This window comes from Amphiura filiformis, unplaced genomic scaffold, assembly GCF_039555335.1.
Source record: "Amphiura filiformis unplaced genomic scaffold, Afil_fr2py scaffold_187, whole genome shotgun sequence".
Taxonomy (NCBI): domain Eukaryota; kingdom Metazoa; phylum Echinodermata; class Ophiuroidea; order Amphilepidida; family Amphiuridae; genus Amphiura; species Amphiura filiformis.
The window spans coordinates 9,945-29,181 of record NW_027305651.1 but is presented as its reverse complement, the minus strand read 5'-3'; the positions used below and the strand labels follow the sequence as shown (position 1 = coordinate 29,181).

General features: G+C 36.7%; 1 protein-coding gene across 1 annotated transcript in view; it reads left to right on the top strand.

Annotated features, from left to right (window-relative positions):
* The window catches only part of LOC140145260 (bactericidal permeability-increasing protein-like), an 80,780-nt gene extending 64,002 nt beyond the window's left edge, over positions 1-16,778 (top strand). Inside the window, exons 6-7 of the mRNA XM_072167027.1 lie at positions 12,533-12,609; positions 14,873-16,778. Coding sequence (XP_072023128.1) covers positions 12,533-12,609; positions 14,873-14,923 — 128 coding nt within the window. The 3' untranslated portion in view covers positions 14,924-16,778. The remainder of the gene's footprint in view (positions 1-12,532; positions 12,610-14,872) is intronic.
* The last annotated feature ends 2,459 nt before the right edge of the window (positions 16,779-19,237 follow it).

Below are 19,237 nucleotides of genomic sequence, written 5' to 3'. Positions count from 1 at the left end.
ATCATGTTTCAAAATGGTGTGACGATAAAGCAAGAGATCAGAGTGTCGACCCATTTCAAATGTTTGTTACTGGAGGTGCAGGAACCGTAAAGTCGCATGTTATCAAATGCATTCAGTACTATGCAAAAAAAGTATTTGCACGCATGACAGAATCAGCCGAAGATATGACAGTCTTGTCACTTGCTCACCTTGGAACAGCTGCATTCAATATTTGTGGTCAAACAATCTGCTCCGGATTAAAAATTAATCCTAAATCTCAAAAAGAATACAAACCACTTGGTGAAGAATCACTAAACACTTTACGAGTCAAATATCGGCATTTGCAATTAGTAATTATAGACGAAATTTCAATGGTTAGTACAACTCAGCTGACATATATATTCGGACGGTTGCAGCAGATTAAAGGAACATATACTGACTTTGGCAATGTGTCAATCCTAGCAGTGGGAGATTTCTATCAATTGCCACCAATTAGCCCACCTACACCATTATGCTTTCCACACGACGAAATTTTGAAAGATATATGGAACCCACTCTTTCAAATAGTTGAGCTCAAAGAAATCATGCGCCAAAAAGATGATCCTATCTTTGCTCAAATGCTTAATCGGCTACGTGCACGGAAAAAGAAGCAACCACTGCAAAAGACAGACAAAGAATTGCTCGAATCACGAAGAGTTGAGGAAAATAATCTAACAGCGCCTCCTGATGCATTGCATTTGTTTTACCTTAACAAAGATGTCGATAGCCACAATGAAAGAAAACTTGCGTCACTGAACACTGAAATGTTCACCATTAAAGCTAATGACGTTGACCAAAGAGGTGGACGAATTATCCAAGTGCATGAAACGCCACATAGAACAACACGTGCAGATGATACTTCTTTAGCATCTTACCTGAAATTAGCAGTAGATGCTCGAGTTATGCTCATAGCAAATGTAGATGTTTCAGATGGACTATGTAACGGAGTTCCTGGCATAGTGAAAGGAATCGAGTTCTGCAATTCTCAAAATATGCCAATTGTTGTATATGTCAAATTTGACAGTGATCGAGTTGGAGCAAAAACACGAACTACCCAGTTTATTCCACCACACTATGCAGGATGTATACCAATAAAGCCACGTAAAGAATCGTTCCAGGTCAAAGGTAGAACATTCACTACGACAAGAGAACAGATGCCATTGAAACTTGCATGGGCTGTTACTGTTCATAAAGTGCAGGGCCAAACGACAGATCAGGCAGTGATTTCTATGAAAGGTCTAAGAAAATCGATGGCTTACGTGGCACTCAGTCGAGTCACTCATCTTGAAGGAATGTATTTGATGGATTATGATGAATCCCGCATCTTTTGTAATGAAGATATCGAAGCAAACGTCGCCAAAATGCCTACATGTGATCTTTCCAAATCAAACCCTTTGACAGAAATCGACCACAACACAAATTTTGTAATCGCTCATCACAACATACAGAGTTTACATCGACACATAGATGATATCAAAAAGAACCCAGAAATAAGAAAGGCCCATGTGATCTGTTTGTCTGAAACATGGCTTACCGACGACAGTAACCTCGACTCTGTTTCAATTGAAGGATACACATTGGAAGTAGTTAACTCTGGAAATGGTAGAGGTGTCGCTATGTATATTCAGAACGGCATCCGTTATACAGTAGTACCACTTTTCAGTAATGAATGTGATATACTTGCCATAAGAACAAGTGGAAAAACAAACTTGCTGGTTGCGACAATATACAAGCCTATGGCAACAAGTACAAGCACGTTTAGCACAGAAATGAACAATATCACAGCCCAAATGGAAGTACTAGATACAGATTACAAAGTACTCGTCGGAGATTTCAATCGCAACTTGTTCAAAGAAACCATTTTACCCGCTTTCAGACAATACCATCAGGTCATCTCCAATTCTACCACCGCTAAAGGAACTCTGCTAGATCACATTTATGTCAAGCCCAAGCCCAAGCAATACCAAGCATCTGTAATGACAACATATTACAGCTACCATCAGCCAACATTTATTGCCATAACGTATTAGCCATTATTTTCAGTTAAACCATTTAGATTTACAAACAAAGACGATTCCCTTGTACTGAAACAAAACAATAAAGGTGAAAATAATGTTTGATTATATGCAAAAGCAAGTTTAAGAGCAGGATAACCGTTAACTTATGTCAAAATTAATATAAACCATGCACTTAGTAATGTCTTGCATGAGAATCTAAATTTATATCTTTTTAAAAAGAATTGAGCTCAGTGAAACATCTTTATGTTAATCCAAGTATTTTGTTATACGCAATAATTGTGACATAGCAGATAATTGTACAATGATCTGTGAATGTTTCATGAATCGGATTATTTAATATTGTGTTTTTCCTGCATATTTTATACTCGTCTTCAACAGTTTCAATACCTCATTTATCAAAAATAACATACATTAATCATGTCAATCAATTACCGATTTTCATCATACTATAACTTATATAATATAACGAACATCGTCATTCCATTGAACTATTTTTCAACATGTTCATAATTATTCAAAGTGTAAAAAATGCATTTTCATAATTCGTTAATGGTTCAGAGAATTGGTACACGTAGATGCCTCTATCTTAGTATTACTTTTAGAAAATGCAACGTACAATAAAGATTATAAGCCTGCGTATTTCTGTGACATATAAACCTCGATAATTATGTTGTAATTCTATTTATGCTTTCACATTGTCCAGCCTATTATACATGACATCATTATATCAAATAATATTGAATAGTCGCTTTTATTCACTTTTTTGTAAACTTCACTTTGTGCAATATCAATAAAATATTCTGTGTATTTTTTAATAATGTATTGATGTCACTCTGTATAGCCTACTTAAAATAATTTGTCATGAATCATAATAAATTATTTGCAATTATTGTATATACTATATGCTAAACAATAATTATAATGGAGTCTTAGTTAAGACTCGTATGCCCAGGGTAGGGCAATTTGTGCGTAAGTTAGAAATGGGGCAACTTTGTCTTCTCTGCAGACAAAGTACACTGTTCTGGACCCCTTTCTATCTACAACAAAAATTGCACTAGTCAGAAACGAGTCTTAGTCTCCTACTTTGTCTTCTCTTGATTTGACAAAGTACAGTCTTGCGGGTCCTGGGCACTGAGGACGAATCCGCAAATCTCTTGCTGCTTCAAATTGTTTAGGAATATCATCATTTGCATAGCTGAACCACGTGGTTGAGCAGAGTTGTGTTCGACAAAACACGAACATCTATGCCCGTGACCCTACTAATATTATCTCCTTTCCCTGCCCACAAACACAAATTTGGTAATTAACCAACATGCCCCTTCTGCCATACATTGACATTAGCCAATGCATATGGGGTTTTCATATATTTTGGGGTCAAAGGTCATTAAGGGGTCACAACACGGCTGTGTTCGTGGTCTTAGACCACAGCTAAGTCTAGTTCTTATTGCTATTTTGTCCATCAAAATCGTCCCACTTTTTTTTAACGAAAAAGACTTCTACACCCATACCGTTAGCGAAGAAACCCAAATTTGTGTGTATTTAGTACATGCATCCTATTCAAAACGTCCACTTTAGTGCTGAGTTTTGCCTTTATATGTCATATCTACAGAATTGATGTTATGGAATTTTTTAGCATAAATTCATTGAATTTAATCTATTTTACTCACCGCCTTTCCTCGAAATTTCACACATAAGAAGGCCAAACACAAGCGTTGCACAGTGGTTACTATGTTTCTTCCGATTGGTGTCTTGAATTAGTATAAATCCATATTTTCCTGGTAAAAGTCCATTGCAATACTTCATAACTAAAAACATGTGTCACTCTGAGCAGCTCTGGATTCAGTGTCGATATATTTATCATCATTTCAAGGGGTCTCAATGTAGGTTGTCAATATACGCTTAATGTATAAAACCGAACTTAGTCTCTGGCCGCGATACTGCCAAGATCATTTTTCTACTGCCAAAATATGTTCTAAAAGTCTTCTAAACATTGGTCGCTTCAGCTAACGACTAAAATTTACAGGGACCGGCTTATTCTATACACTGTTCAATAGCCTTATTGTGATCTGGAGCTAGCGTTTTTTTTCATAAAAATCGCTTCGAGCATCTATTGGATTATAAACCATTCGATAAAGTAGGCTGAACATCTATCGGAAAAAACGACAACCAATATTTCTATATTCGAACATGTATAATTATTTTTAGAGTAATTTAGTGTGAGTTATTAGTAGAATTTAATGTCGAGTTATTAGTAGAATTAGAGTTAGATCAGAATGAGGTATTTGGGGGTAGCCCGGGAGTAGGGGTGTGTTTGAAGTCGATGGAGTGTGGATTTATTGATGTGGGTGCTGTAGGGGGTGTGTGGGATGTGCGTGTGTGAGTATTAAGGGTTGCGAGGTGGAATGTGTGCATAGGTGAGGAGTTGGAAGTCAGAATTAGGATTCAGAGAGTCAGGGGTTAGATAAGGCTTGGGGCTAGGTTTAGGTTTAGGATTAAAACTTAGGTTACAGGTTAAGGCGACGTTTAGGGTTATGGTTGGGGTTAGGTTTAGGATATATTTGTGTCTTATCATTAATTGTGAACAAAAAGAAAGAAAGAAAAACAATAAAAAGATACATTTCAGCATATACCTTCATATTACATAAATGTTTCATTCAGTCAAACATTTTACCTCAATCACCCTAAGAAAATAGTACCACAAGGCAAGGGCAAAAATTAGGAAAATGTACATTTTCGGCAGGCATAATTGATGACGTTTTAACGTGAAATGTGTACAATATTTCAAAACCAAATTGTTTTGTATAGGACAACGGATCAATTTTTAATATGCCACAAATGGCCATATTAAAAGATAAGCGCACCCTAAAACAAGCAACCCGCCCTACACACCATCACATGTTACGCCACACTATAGGCCTACATGCTACCACACAGAGAATGCTGCAGTATTTTAAAACGTAGTTTAAAAACTCTGCAAAGTAAATCACAACTCGCCAATACTATATTCCACAAATAAGGACATTAATGTATTCGGATCACTGAGGTGTGTCCAATTTATACATTGGAACTGATTTCTATAAAGCTTAACAATATCAATTGTTATACCATTACGGTTAAGCTCGGTTGGTTTATTCAGGGATGAGACATGGGACAGCTTTAAGGTGATAGAGGCACAGGTGTGTAGTTCGATTCCAAAACCACTAACTACCATTCATACCTATCACCTGTTTTTATCTGTATTATCATTCGAATTGCCCGTGGTACCTTATACGATGTCAAAATTTTATATCGATGATGAGGTTGACATGAGTGACATTATATTGTTTACCCGTTGCTTTAGACTTGACCAAGTCTTTTGACATGGTTAGAACAGTAAAATTAATTTTCAGAGAAAATTCATGTAGGCTGTATAGGCCTATGCCTAAATTACAGTTATAAGAGGTGTGCGACATATTATCATTATCATTATCAAGATATCATAGGCCTATTATTTTGTATTTAACATAGGCCCTACTTTACAGTTAACATGGTACTTTATGAAGTAGTGTCAATGAATCACAAAATTCAAAATTAAATTCATGTAGGCCTATATACCAAAATGATTAACTTCAAAATCTTCTAAACAAGACATAAAAGGTATAATTTACGAGGACACTATTTTGGTGCTACACTCTACATGCATGTAATCTAAGACCAATTGTAGGATATTGAGTTTGGATCTATGATTTGGTCCATGATGCACTTATGGTCCATGGCAAGCCCGATTCGACCTTTGTGGCATTAAACCCAGTTAACAGGATATTAATCCAGTAAATCGATTCAGTAAAGCAAATAAGCTCATGCATTCGATCACTAACGACAACCAGCTTCGGTCGATTACCCCAGCTGCAGCGTGTGTAAACTCTAATTTGCATAGAGGCTGTACGTGAAATTATTGATTGGTTCCAAACAAAGGATTTGAACCGGTGCACCGTAATCATGTCGCAGTGCAGTCCATTCAATCTACTGTTGTCATCAATCTATTTGTTCGCAGTGCATTGTTATGTGTGTGAGACGAACTGTCGCGGTTGATTGCAATCAAACAAACGATGTCTTATGTATTACTTTGTTCCGTGATGAAAATCGTGATGTTTTATTTAAAAAATCAAGAAAAAAGTATTTCTTTTGTAGGCCTATTACTTTGTTTTGTGATGAAAATCGTGATGTTTTATTTCATCACGCTCTAAAACAAACGATTTCTTATGTATTACTTTGTTTCGTGATGAAAATCATGATGTTTTATTTCATCACTCACGAAAAATTGATTTCTTATGTATTACTTTGTTTCGTGATGAAAACCGTGATGTTTTATTTCATCATCACGCTCTAAAACAAACGATTTCTTATGCATTATATTTGTTTTGTGATGAAAATCGTGATGTTTTATTTCACCACGCTCTAAACAATAATTATAGTTAAATGCATTTTAAGAAAAAAATCTTATTAAAACAGTATGTTGTTTAGAAAAAATGTAGAAAGTGATGATGATGATGATGATGATGATGACAGATGATGATGATGATGATGATGATGATGATGATGTCTCCAAAAGTGTCCCGGGTTTTTTTCTTGCCCTAAATCGTGCGTATCTATTAATAAGGCACTTCAATGATCAATAATCAGTCCCCTGACGGCCTCCACTAACTAGCTACTAACTTGGGTTATGAGCGCTGAATTTCATGTTCACTGTCACTTACTCATCAGCGAAGTACGACCCTTCATAGGGCCTGCACTTTGGCTCGTTTTTTGCAGGTTTACATGGTCCAATAATCACAAGATGACTGACATGTGGTAACAAAGGAAGCAGTCACTGCAATTTGATTATGTCCCATATGATTGGCCATTCAACACACCCATGTGAATATACTATAGCGGCCTTTTCAAAATATAATACCTGTTTGCTTGATTGCATTGACAATACCCGGGAACAATAGGCCTACACACAGTATATGCATTGGACAAACTTTTTACAATAAGTGATGATGTGACCTCCAGATTTATACATCGTTCGTCTCGCACACTGACAACATTTGATTGAATGGACTGTAGGCTACTGCGCCGTGATTACGGTGAAGGACACTTTTCAAATCCTTTGTTTGGAGCCAATCAATAAAAGCATGCAGGGCCTCTATACCCATGTACAGTTTATCCCTTACATAACCTATGTCTTGAATACGCTGGCAAAGTTATGTAATAATCGGATTAATACTATATATATAGCAGTAGGTAAAAACAAGTTTTGAATAATCCGCGCTACAAAGTCCCATTCAGTGATCCCAGCGAAAGTGAAAAAAAAAATCAAATTGTTACGTTTATAAATTTTTTAATGAAAACAAATGGCAAAAAAACAAAACAGGAAAACGACAGTATTGACGAAGTTGAAGCCCCATTCAAATACATGTAGCTAATTTATATACTGTCAGTACCGGTATATAAATTACAGACTCACGTAAATGCATTATTTTTTGCCTTAGACACACGGCTTTCGGCTGAACCGCTTTGTTAGCACATCTATGACAATGACGAAAGGTACAAAATCAGCCATGTATAGCCTTTAGATAGCAGAAGACACCAAATGACCAAATTGGTGTTTTATGACCTTTGACATTCTTTTGTGGCGAGTGACATGGTCTTTCAATTCACGCCGAGTGTCCTTGACAGGTTTGACTATGCTTCAGTGGTCATGAAAGAATTCAAAAGATAACCTCTGCCCCAATAATCCCAAGCAATTGTCTGAAACTGCTCCTCGGATCATAAGAACTCAGTCCTCAAATGATAGTCATAGTAATGTCCAAAATATAGAAATTACTGACTATCATTGAAGTCCGAGTTCCGCAGTCTAGTATCCAAAATCTGAATTTTGATGATTTTTACGATCGTCGGGATGAAAAAAATCAAAAAATCACTGAATATTCCTTTAGTTCCCTCCTCTCCTTACCCTGGCAATATAAATCAAAGAAAAATAAATAAAACAAGAAAAGAAAAAAAAGACAAAGAAAATTAACCAAATTAAAGACTTAATGTACGATTTCCTTCAAATTTTAAATTGGTCATTATATACTCAAAATGCTGAAATAATACTAGTAATAATTATCGGGAATGGTTTCTGTTAATTTTGAGCTGAAATAATAAGGTAAAGTGAAAGAAACACTGCTAGTTATTTTGGCCGTTTAACACGCAGTTCTATGGGAGGACATTATGACTTTATGTCGAACTTTGCTCTATTTACCTACAAACACAAGCAATTTGGCTGATTCCATTTAGGTGCAAGTTGTAAACATTACAAATATGCTAAAAAATCAGGTTTGAAAAAATTAACCAATTCATATTATAATATCGTACATTATGACTTTAAGGGATCTGGAATGAGCGTTTTGAGCGTTTCGATAGTATTTTTTGTGGGACATGAGAGCACATCAGACATATCGAATTGCATTCTGAATACGAAGAATGTCTTTCTGATATCAAATAAATTTCATTGAAATTTATGATATAATACAAATTTTATGACAAATTATTAAAATTTGATATTTTTCACATTTTTGATATATAACAGTCCTCGAAGTAAATATCATAAATCTAATGATATATTCTTAAACAGTCCCTGGCATACCATACATGTATAGTAGTCCTATGTATAGTAATTTTGCTTTATCTGTTTTGTGCTGTTTAAACAAATAGTTAAACATAATTTCCATAAAATGTAAGCTTTTACTGTCAGATATGTCCCCTTTTAATTTTGAGCAGAACAAGTGAGGTAAAGCAAAGAAAATTAGAATTTACTATTACTACTACTAGCGCCAAAGAATGTTATACGATTGTAAAACGGTGCGATCCTTTGGGTGTGTGTGTGGGGGTGTGCGTATGTGTGTCCTGCACGCGTATTTTTTTCTGTAACTATAATGGGACGCAATACGATACCGGTATGTTATAAGAATCAAACTTACAAGAAAAATGGCTCTTGTCAAATCCTACAATTCTGTCAGAGAAAATATGCATATTTGCATTAAATTTTTAATTAATTGACATAATTGATTAATTAATAAATATTTTATTTAATGATTTACCATAATTCCAAACATGTCAAACAATGTGTCAAATTAAAGCTAATGAAATGCTTTATAAATTGGTCAAATAGAGCATATTTAGTATTTTAGTTACATGCCTCCAAACATTCTATTCCAATTTTTTGCTATACACGCATAGGAGCTGTACTTTTAAAATCCACGCCTAATCAATAATAATAGTCTTTCACTCCATTGTCAAACCATGGAAGTAAGAGACATGGAAGCTGGTCAAATACTACATCAAAGTGAGTATCATACTTGCCGCGATACTGAACAAAAGAATGATGTATATATCATGTCTATAGTACTTGACATTTAAGTAGTGAAAATCAATAAAACAGTCAATAAATCTTTTGTTTCCTATTGTTTATTGTTAAGCTCGATGGAGCATATCTCAATAATGGCACTGGCGACATCCGGGCTCAGTTGTGCCGAGGGGTCACATATTGTTCGAACTTTTCATATTTGTTTTTCTTTTATTGTTTCTTTTCTTTGTCTTTTTTTTTCTTGTTTTATTTATTTTTTTCTTTATTTTTCTTTGATTCATATTGTCAAGGTAAGGAGAGGAGGGAACTAACGGCCCATTCAGTGATTTTTTCATCCGGACGATCGTAAAAATCATCAAAATTCAGATTTTGTACTGCGGAACTCAGTCTTCAATGATATAGTAGTCAGTAATAATATTTTGGTCATTATATGACTATCATCATTTGACGACTGAGTTCTTATGATACATCATCCGAAAAGCAGTTTCAGACAATTGCTTGGGATTGTTGGGGCAGAGGTTATCTTTTGAATTCTTTCATGACCACAGAAGCAGAGTCAAACCTGTCAAGGACACTCGGCGTGAATTAAACTGATCATATCACTCGCCACAAAAGAATGTCAAAGGTCATAAAACATCAATTTGGTGTCTTCTGCTAGTGGTTCAGCCAAAAGCCGTGTAGGCCTATTTAAGACAAAAATAATGCATTTACGTGAATCTGTAATTACAGACAGTAATTAGCTACATGTAGGCATATTTGAATGGGGCTTCAACTTCGTCGATACTGCCGTTTTCTTGGGTTTTTTGCCAATTTTTTTCATTAAAATTTTTTATAAAAGTAACAATTTGATTTTTTTTTTTTCTTTCGCTGGGATCACTGAATTGGGCTTTGCAACGCGATAGGCCTATATTCAATACTTGTATTCACCTACTGTTATAGCATTAGTCCGATTATTACACAACTTCGCCAGCGTATTCAAGACATCCAATGCAAATAATCACCTAGATTATGACGTAGCATACCGTAAATATGGCGGAGTACTCAAATTCATTCAACAAAAGCATGATTAGGCCTACAAGCTATTGCAATCTACCGCGACAGCTCGTCTCACACACACATAACAAATTTAATGCACTATACGATCAAATAGGTTGACGACAACGTTTGATTGAATGCACTGCATTGCGCCATGATTACGGTAAAGGACACCGGTTCAAATCCTTTGTATGGAGCCAATCAATAATTTCACGCACATCCTCTATTATTGCCAAATTATTGCCCGGGATGATTGCACACTGTAAAAGAGCTATTGTTATAATGTTTGATGAAATCGTGTTTAACTATTTGCTTAAGAACGGCACAATACAGATAAAGCAGACAGATTTACTACATGTGGTACATGTATATACATAATAGGGAATGTGTGTGAGTCGAGTATTACCATACATAATAGGGAATGTGTGTGAGTCGAGTATTACCTAATTATAATAGGGGCGTATCCAAAAATGAATTCACGCCCCTTTCAAATGTCGAGCCAAAGTGCAGGCCCTATGTTTCAACCACCTACAGTACCCAATTTCGGCATACTATGTAAGAAACTCATCATGATGATCGAACAGAGAGTACTTTAAATGTAGCTTGTACCGTTTTCGTGTGGCATTCTTCAGAAGTGAGCGGTCCGTTTACCAAAATTTTCGGTCAAATCTCCATTCAATTAACACGGGACGTTGGCTAGCTATGTCTTGCCCTCACTCACTATTTTACCAAAGTACGAATATTTCTGAGCATCTAACCCAGCTGTAATTTTAGGTCATGTTAGAGGAATATATTTGCTAGAAGTTTTTGAGAGTACTTTTAATATTGGCCGGTTATTTTTCACACATTGACGTTAACTAGACAAATGCCTATTCTTCTAACATGGCACGATTTGTACAGGTCACAGCTTAATGGTGAGAGCACTGTGTATTGTGTATAGGAAAACGGACAGTAACTGCAGTATGCAGTTTCTTGTGAGTACACATTGGTCCTACATGTATGTAATCTAACAGTATGGAAAATGGTGCCAGGTGCAATGCTAGCCATTTACATGTAAACATTAAAGAAACCACCATGAGTTAATATCAGCACATTTATATTTATTGCAAGCTGAATTTGACCAGGGATATGAGACAACACAACGGGGGGGGGATAGGGGGGCATATAAAGCAATTGTTGAATAGGCCTATATTGTATGCTTTCCCACATGTGACTTATAGAACCAAAGCCTTGGGCCAAGGCTACTATAACTGCTTTAAGCAATGCATTATGTAAAGCCACAAAATTTATTATTCAAGGTCTGACTGTCTGTTAATGACCTGGCAACAGACACGCCTACGGTACAAATAGTTGTAGCTTGTAAACATGGTAAAAGATACTGTTTATCGCAAAAAACATTAAAAAATTATACTTTAAGGTATTGTTTTGTTAATTTTTGTATGGCACATCATACATACACATGTGCTGAGGTCAAAAAGGTAACAATTTTGTTTTTGACCCCTGACTCTCCTGTCATTCCAAACAACCCCTTAATCGATGGATAAATGGTTGAGGACTAACTGAATGAGGACGATATGGGTAAAGGACTAACTGGTTAAGGATGAAGTGGCATGTCCCCGTAATTATGTGGGGTGGTATGTGGGACGTATTTATGCCAATGCATATTATCATTACTACCGTAAAAACTCGATTCGAGCGCTTTTGAAAACACGAAATTGTACCAAAGTCCGCGGCGTTTTAACAACTGAGCTAATGCGGTTGAGACACAAATTTGCAGGTTTACTTGTTTGTATATAACTATGTAGATGGCCCGATAGTAAGCACATATGCCAACTATCGAGTTTTTACGGTATATCAACAAAAATTGAGTTATTACCAAATACTACTAAAATGGCACACGCCATTTGGACTAGTACCATTGGCGTGTGGGCGTGTGTAAAGGTCCAGCCCTGAATCTTATATGACCTTTTCAATAATTTGTTAACAAGGGGAGTGTAACTTTTTCGATGGTAATTCCTTGCTTTTTCATCATCATCAATGTTTTCATCATGTTTTTATATCATGACGTGTTTATATTATGTTTCTGTAGATGAAGGAAAGAAAGGCATACCGTTGCCATCTGTGGATGACGTGAGCTTTGAAAACCCTGTCCTGACACTGAAACAGGTACTGTGCACGCCTATCTTTATCATGCTTACTTGCTCGTGTATAGGCTACTTAGTAGAATCATCGGGTCGGGAGCATTAGTGTTCTTCTATCATATCTTTCATTAGAGAGATTGCGATGTTCCATACGTTTGGCGTAGACCATGCGTTTATACGGCGTTCAAAACGTGCGTACATATTGCTAGTCTTGGTTACAAGCTGGATTGTGCACGAAGGAGCACAAGGTGGCTGGAATAAAGACCAGCGTCTGGTCTGGTCACAAGAGGGCGAAATACTTTAAATTTAGTGGTCTAGGTCTTTTGTCTATGCAGCATGCTTTTTATTTTGACTAAAAACCAGGGTTAACATACTGATTAAAATGGGGTTCAAATACAGCTTGGCAGACAACATTTTTGAATTCAGCATACCCAAATTAACCAAAATAATTTAGTTGCTATAGCTTTTACGTGAACTTGCCGGCTTGATGCTTTAATAGCACATTTTCCACACTACATGCATATATCATGAATTTATTTTCAAAATGATACCATTTCCGTGGTGAAAATTAGTCGCGTTGCATGAACCGTCAAACGCCGTGCAAAATGTAAATTTCAACGTGACCCGCGCGTATATACCGTGCGTTTGTATCAAACTTGCAAATCGCAATCTCTTTTTTTATACGGCCGAGAATGGACAATCTGTACATGAACCGCGCATATGAATGAAGTCACATTTTCACACCTCACTGATGATTTATTATAATGATTTCTTACAAACAAAATGGGTCATATTAATAGCCCGGATTAATAGACTTTCCGTTATGTATATATTATGCTCATTATCCTTGATTGTCTATAATACTAGTGCACCTGTACCTGAGAGGCCCTATAGCTGTGGGAGCACCTGCAGCATAATAGCGATACTGTTTGACCCCTGATACAAAATTGTCATTTTGTGTATTGTCAGCAGTGTCTCCACGATCATTTCGTATCGGCGTGCAAAGAGTAATTTTGAATAGATAGATGGGCGTACGATCGCAACGTTTGGAAATCGCAACCTCTCAACGGAAACCAAAATGGTAAACAAAAATATTACCGCAATAAAGATGCAATAAAATATCGGATTGGATCGGATAGCGGCCGATATTCTGAAGTCAATATCGGATACCGGATCGGTGGACAAACCAATAAAGCTATTCCAGTTGAAAACCAAACACCCCAAATGGAAGATATGTCCTCAATATCCTACACAGGGAGTCTAGATTATTCCCTGTTCGGCCATATTCGGTTGGCATCCTTTTAATTCAGTACGATCGCGACGTTTGGAAATCGCAACCTCTCCGACGGAAACCACAATGGTAAACAAAAATATTACCGCAATAAAAATGTAATAAAATATCGGATTGGATCGGATAGCGGTCGATATTCTGAAGTCAATATCGGATGCCGGATCGGTGGACAAAGCAATAAAGCTATTCCATATTCCAATAAAGCTAGTTGAAAACCAAACACCCCCAATGGAAGATATGTCCTTAATACCCCACACAGGGGGTCTAGATTATTCCCTGTTCGGCCATATTCGGTTGGCATCCCTGTAATTTAGTAGCCTCTGAGCACTATTGGGCTTTGCCTGGCTTTGGCCGAAAGTTATAAATAACAATAAATATAAATATATAAAATAATAAATGATTTATGATTATTAATCCCATGGTAATAAATGCTTTCAGTAGTCAATGGAAGTGGACTGATTTGTCTTCATGGATTTAAGGAAAGATTTAAGGAAAAAGTTGCAAAGATCAGTCAGTGGGTAGAATTGGGTAGTTTATTTGAATATGATACCTGCATACTTTCGTTACCATTGGGAAAGGGGCTGCGCAATAATTAAGATCCCAGGGGAGGTAGAAAAGATTTGTTGGCAGGCGGGGGGGCAATTTTGGCACACATTTATGGGGCCACCTCTAAAAAGGCTTAGGAAAACATTGCAAAAACGTTCAAATATCTTAGGCAAAATTTCTTACTCGCTAGGCTCGCAGCATATATCTAGATCATTTAAAGTTTCCAAATTGGGAACTCAACAATTTGGCATATACAAGGGGGGGGGGGGCGAAGATTTATTGGCAGGCAGAGAGGGAGGGGCAAACAGTTTTTGGCAGGCTGAAAGAGGAAGAGCAATTTTTGGCACGCCATTTGAAAAGTTTACCCACCTGACTTCGCGTTTTAGTTAATATGTTAAATATCATTTTGAAGACCATTGGTAACATCTTTCATATTTGTGTTTCATTACAGGGTTACTTCAAGCTTGGTGTGGACGTTAGTTACAAAGGAGTAAAGAAATGATAGATTCTATACTAGCTCATACTGAAATTGTCATTTTGTTGACCAACACCAATACACAGTGGTAGAACAAGCAGCGATTTTGTTTTCTTGATCAGTTTTCATTGCAATGTAGTGAAAAATTGGGGTATGGTATATAATCGGGAAAAGAATAAATATATAAATATATAATGCAGTCAGTTCTCTTCGTCGTTTCACTTTGTGAAGCAATGTCGACATGTTAATATGCAAGACTCAGAGTTTTCAGACTGAGATGAGATGTATATAATTTTGGACTATTAAGAGTAATGTATCACCTTTGCGGTTGCGTTTTTATTATGAGGAGGAACAATTATTATATGTATTGTCATTAATTATAGGGGACAAATTGGAAAGCAAGTGATTTGAATCGACCTAAAAGTTAGGCCTGTCAGTGACAGTGCAATGGAAATGGAATGAACAGAGTTATAGGTATTGTTTAAAGCCATAATGTACGATCTTATCATTTGAATTGGTAAATGTTTTGCAAAACCTGATTTTTTGGCATATTTGTAATGTTACACATGTCCCAACTTAAACCTAAATGGAATCAGCCAAATTTGTTGTGTTTGTCGCGTAAACAAAGCAATTTTAATATTAAGTCATAATTATGACTTTAAGTCCCCCATAGAACTCCATGTTAAACGGCCAAAATAGCCAGTGGGGTTTGTTTTACCATATCTTGTTATTTTAGCTTAAAACGGACAGAAACCCTTCCAGGCCGTTATTACTAATAGTATTTCAGCATTTTGGGTAAAGAATGACGGAAAACGTGCATTACGGCTTTAAGTGTATTTCATTATGATATAATTACTTTTATACTATATACGTTATACGGTGCATGTTGTTGTAAAGTGTACAGCCTGTCTCCAAAAAAAAAGTGCAAGTGAAAAGCGCCCTCTTTGGCAATTAGAAAATACCGTTGTGACATGATGCTTACATCAACGTCAAGGGCGTAGTCTTATTGTATTTCTTACTGTACATAACTTTTGCAGCGCTGCTTCTATGTCATCCTACAGGATAAACTTAAACGATTGTATATATTATGAATACATTATAAAAATAATACTTAAAGTTAATGTCTTAACTGATATTGAGGTGTATAGGAAACAAATAATCGCATACATTCAGCCCCATGCAAAATGCTATAAGTCAGCCAACGAAAATGGCGTGAATTATGTGTGCCTTGGCTCACTTTTTATGCGTCCTTGCTTTTTCATTTTGTTCTGCCCGCTAAAAATGTACGGGGACAATTAGCCAACTGCATAGCGGGCAATCTGATTTCAAAAGGTTAAAATCTAAGATTAACTTCTTTTTCCGCTTTTAGTAATGCATGAAGAATTTATTCTTTTATCGATTTGATAAATTTCTGTATTAGTTAGAAACTGTAAATGTGTTATTTATTTTTTTTTAAAGAGAGAAAATAGGTTTCCGCATTTAAATTGAAAATTGGTGAGGGAGGGTTTCTTTTTTCAATGCAAAATTGCCATGACGAAAAGTGTTCTTAACGCCATATTTTTGTTATTCTTTGTTTTATCTATAGTTTTGAGAATAAAGTCAACAAAGGTTAAAAAAATGTATTTATTAATTTTATTGCAGCCCCGCAAAAAAGAAGGAATGGGAACATAAAAATATTTTTTATGTATTATACAGTATTGTTTTTCAACTTCATATTCCATTTTGTTTGGAGGAGTTTTAGAAGAGGCGCAACTCATTTCAAACAAGTGGTCAGCTTATCTTAAAAAGGACACTCTGTCTTTCAAATTCAATGTTATTTATTATGTACCCACCTTTAATAGCATGTTTTATACTGAATAAATATGAAGGTCTGAAATAAAAATCATGTTGTTGAATATTTGTCTCCTTTTCCGGGATAGTATACGCACAAAAAGTATCTTTACTTAATAGCTCATATAAAGTAAACAATGTTTAGGTAATTTTTGCTGTAGATGCAATATTTAATCCTGCGTATTTTGACACCTCTTTGGATCCACTGTGACTCTACAAGCAACGTTACAAGCATTTATGGACGAAGGTCCAAATTTAAATGACAAATTGGGCCTATTCAAACATCACAGACTAGATTTGTGGTTGAAGAGTCAAGGTGGTTAGGCGGATGGGTAATGTATGCGCGCATTTTTTAAAATCTTAAGTATACAACCAATTGCATGCCGTATGGTGCATTAATCGGTATAAAACAATGACGAGTTTGAGAGAGAGATTAACCTGTATAGAGTCTCCATCGTTTGGATAACTTACGGGACATCACGAGGAATATCAGTAACCATCTTGGTAGGTTTAGGTCGCATTCTTCTTAGGCAGTGGAACAAGACCTAATCAGCATGCGGAGACACTGTATAGTTGCTGTTGATAAATCATGGTAGCCACACAAAATAGCCTACTGATGGAAACAAAAACTCATTCATCAGAATCGGTATAGTAAACTGGTTAACAAAGTTCATTGTATCTGATCCAGAATGTTCACTTACTTGTGTACTTTTCCCTTCCCTTGGAGGAAAACCAACTGGCAGCTCCTTCCCCTCTCGGCTTGCCAAAAATCTTTGCCCCCAACCCAAATTTTACCCTCCCCAGGGCTCATATTTATTGCCCTGCCCCTAAGCGACACTGCCGGGGCGACACTTCTGATTTGCCCGTTTTTTATGTAAGCAAGTGTGACCTTCGCCCATTCGCAGCATATTCAAAGAGGTGTCAAAATTCGCAGGATAGGTAATTTCCAGGCGCGGATTTAAAAACCCCAAAACTAGAAGGCCTTATATTTGTACACAAATACGGCTATACCCGCATGTTATCGGTGTACCCAAACTTACAGTCCTTATTTGCTGAGGACTTAAAATAAACAAATTGTATAAAGTCGCCCAATTGGGTGGAAAATGTGTAAAAAGTGAAAGTCCAAGTCACAAGTTTTAATTTAATGCAGGTTGCACTCTCGTAGCACTTAAAATAAAGAAATTTTAAAAGGCCCCTCCTAGGGGAGTCGTCTCTCCATAGATTGCTGTTGTCAGTCTCTCTGATTCACAGTGAGGCTATGCAATATGATTAGGGGAAAACTATTCCAGAGGGAGTATGTAAATTAAATGGAACAGCCATTTCAGAGGGAGTATGTAAATTAAACGGAACAGCCTATTTTGGGGCCATTTCAGAGGGAGTGTGTAAACTAAATGGAACATTTATTATTATAATATAATACGGATATGTCTGTTTAGTCCTACGTGTGTGGGGTGGGTGGGTATGTGGGTGTTATGTAATTCTCAGGTGCTACTGTGTAGAAATTCTGAGCCCGGAAGCTGCTTGATTTGATGAGAAACGACCTGCTCTTTGTTATAACATTTGGGGCCCTGGGGCCCATAATATTTGACTTATGAGGCCCATGGACATATGTGGAAGTTTAATTCTCTAGTGCTATCAGTAGACTCAAGCTGGGCACTGTAGCTGCTTTATTTACAGAGTAACGGCTGGCCCTATGTTTTAGCGTTTGGGGCCCATATAATGTAATATATGGGGCTCACATGCACATATAACAGTGTAATTTTCAGGTGCAATCTGTGTACTAACTCTGAGCCTAAAGCTGTTTTATTTGTGTGGGGTGGGTGGGTATGTGGGTGTTATGTAATTCTCAGGTGCTACTGTGTAGAAATTCTGAGCCCGGAAGCTGCTTGATTTGATGAGAAACGACCTGCTCTTTGTTAACATTTGGGGCCCTGGGGCCCATAATATTTGACTTATGAAGCTCACGTACATATGTTGAAGTATAATTCTCTAGTTCTATCAGTAAACGCAAGCTGGGCATTGTAGCTGCTTTATTTACAGAGTAACGGCCGGCCCTATGTTTAAGCGTTTGGGGCACTGGGGCCCATATTATGTGACATATGGCATATATAATACTGAAGACCTATCTGTGTACCAAATCTGAGCACTGTAGCTACTTTATTTGCTGAGAAATGGCCGGCCCTTTGTTTTAACATTTGGGCCCCTGGGGCCCCTAGCATTGTACATCTGGGGTCAAAATGGGCAAAAGGCACATCTACAACTTAGGGCCCATACATATGCCACATATGTGCCCTAGTGATCATGTACTTTTAGAGCTAGGCTTGTCAATCTGTTGCACCATATTTTAATCTTTGGGCCCCTGGGGCCCACAATATATAACATATGGGGCTCTTGTATATTTGTAATCATAGAGTACCCCTGGGGCTATCAGTGTACCAACTCAACTTATATTTTTTGAATAAAGTTGAAGTATGTTATGCTTGGTCACAATTTTCTATTAAACAACTTTTC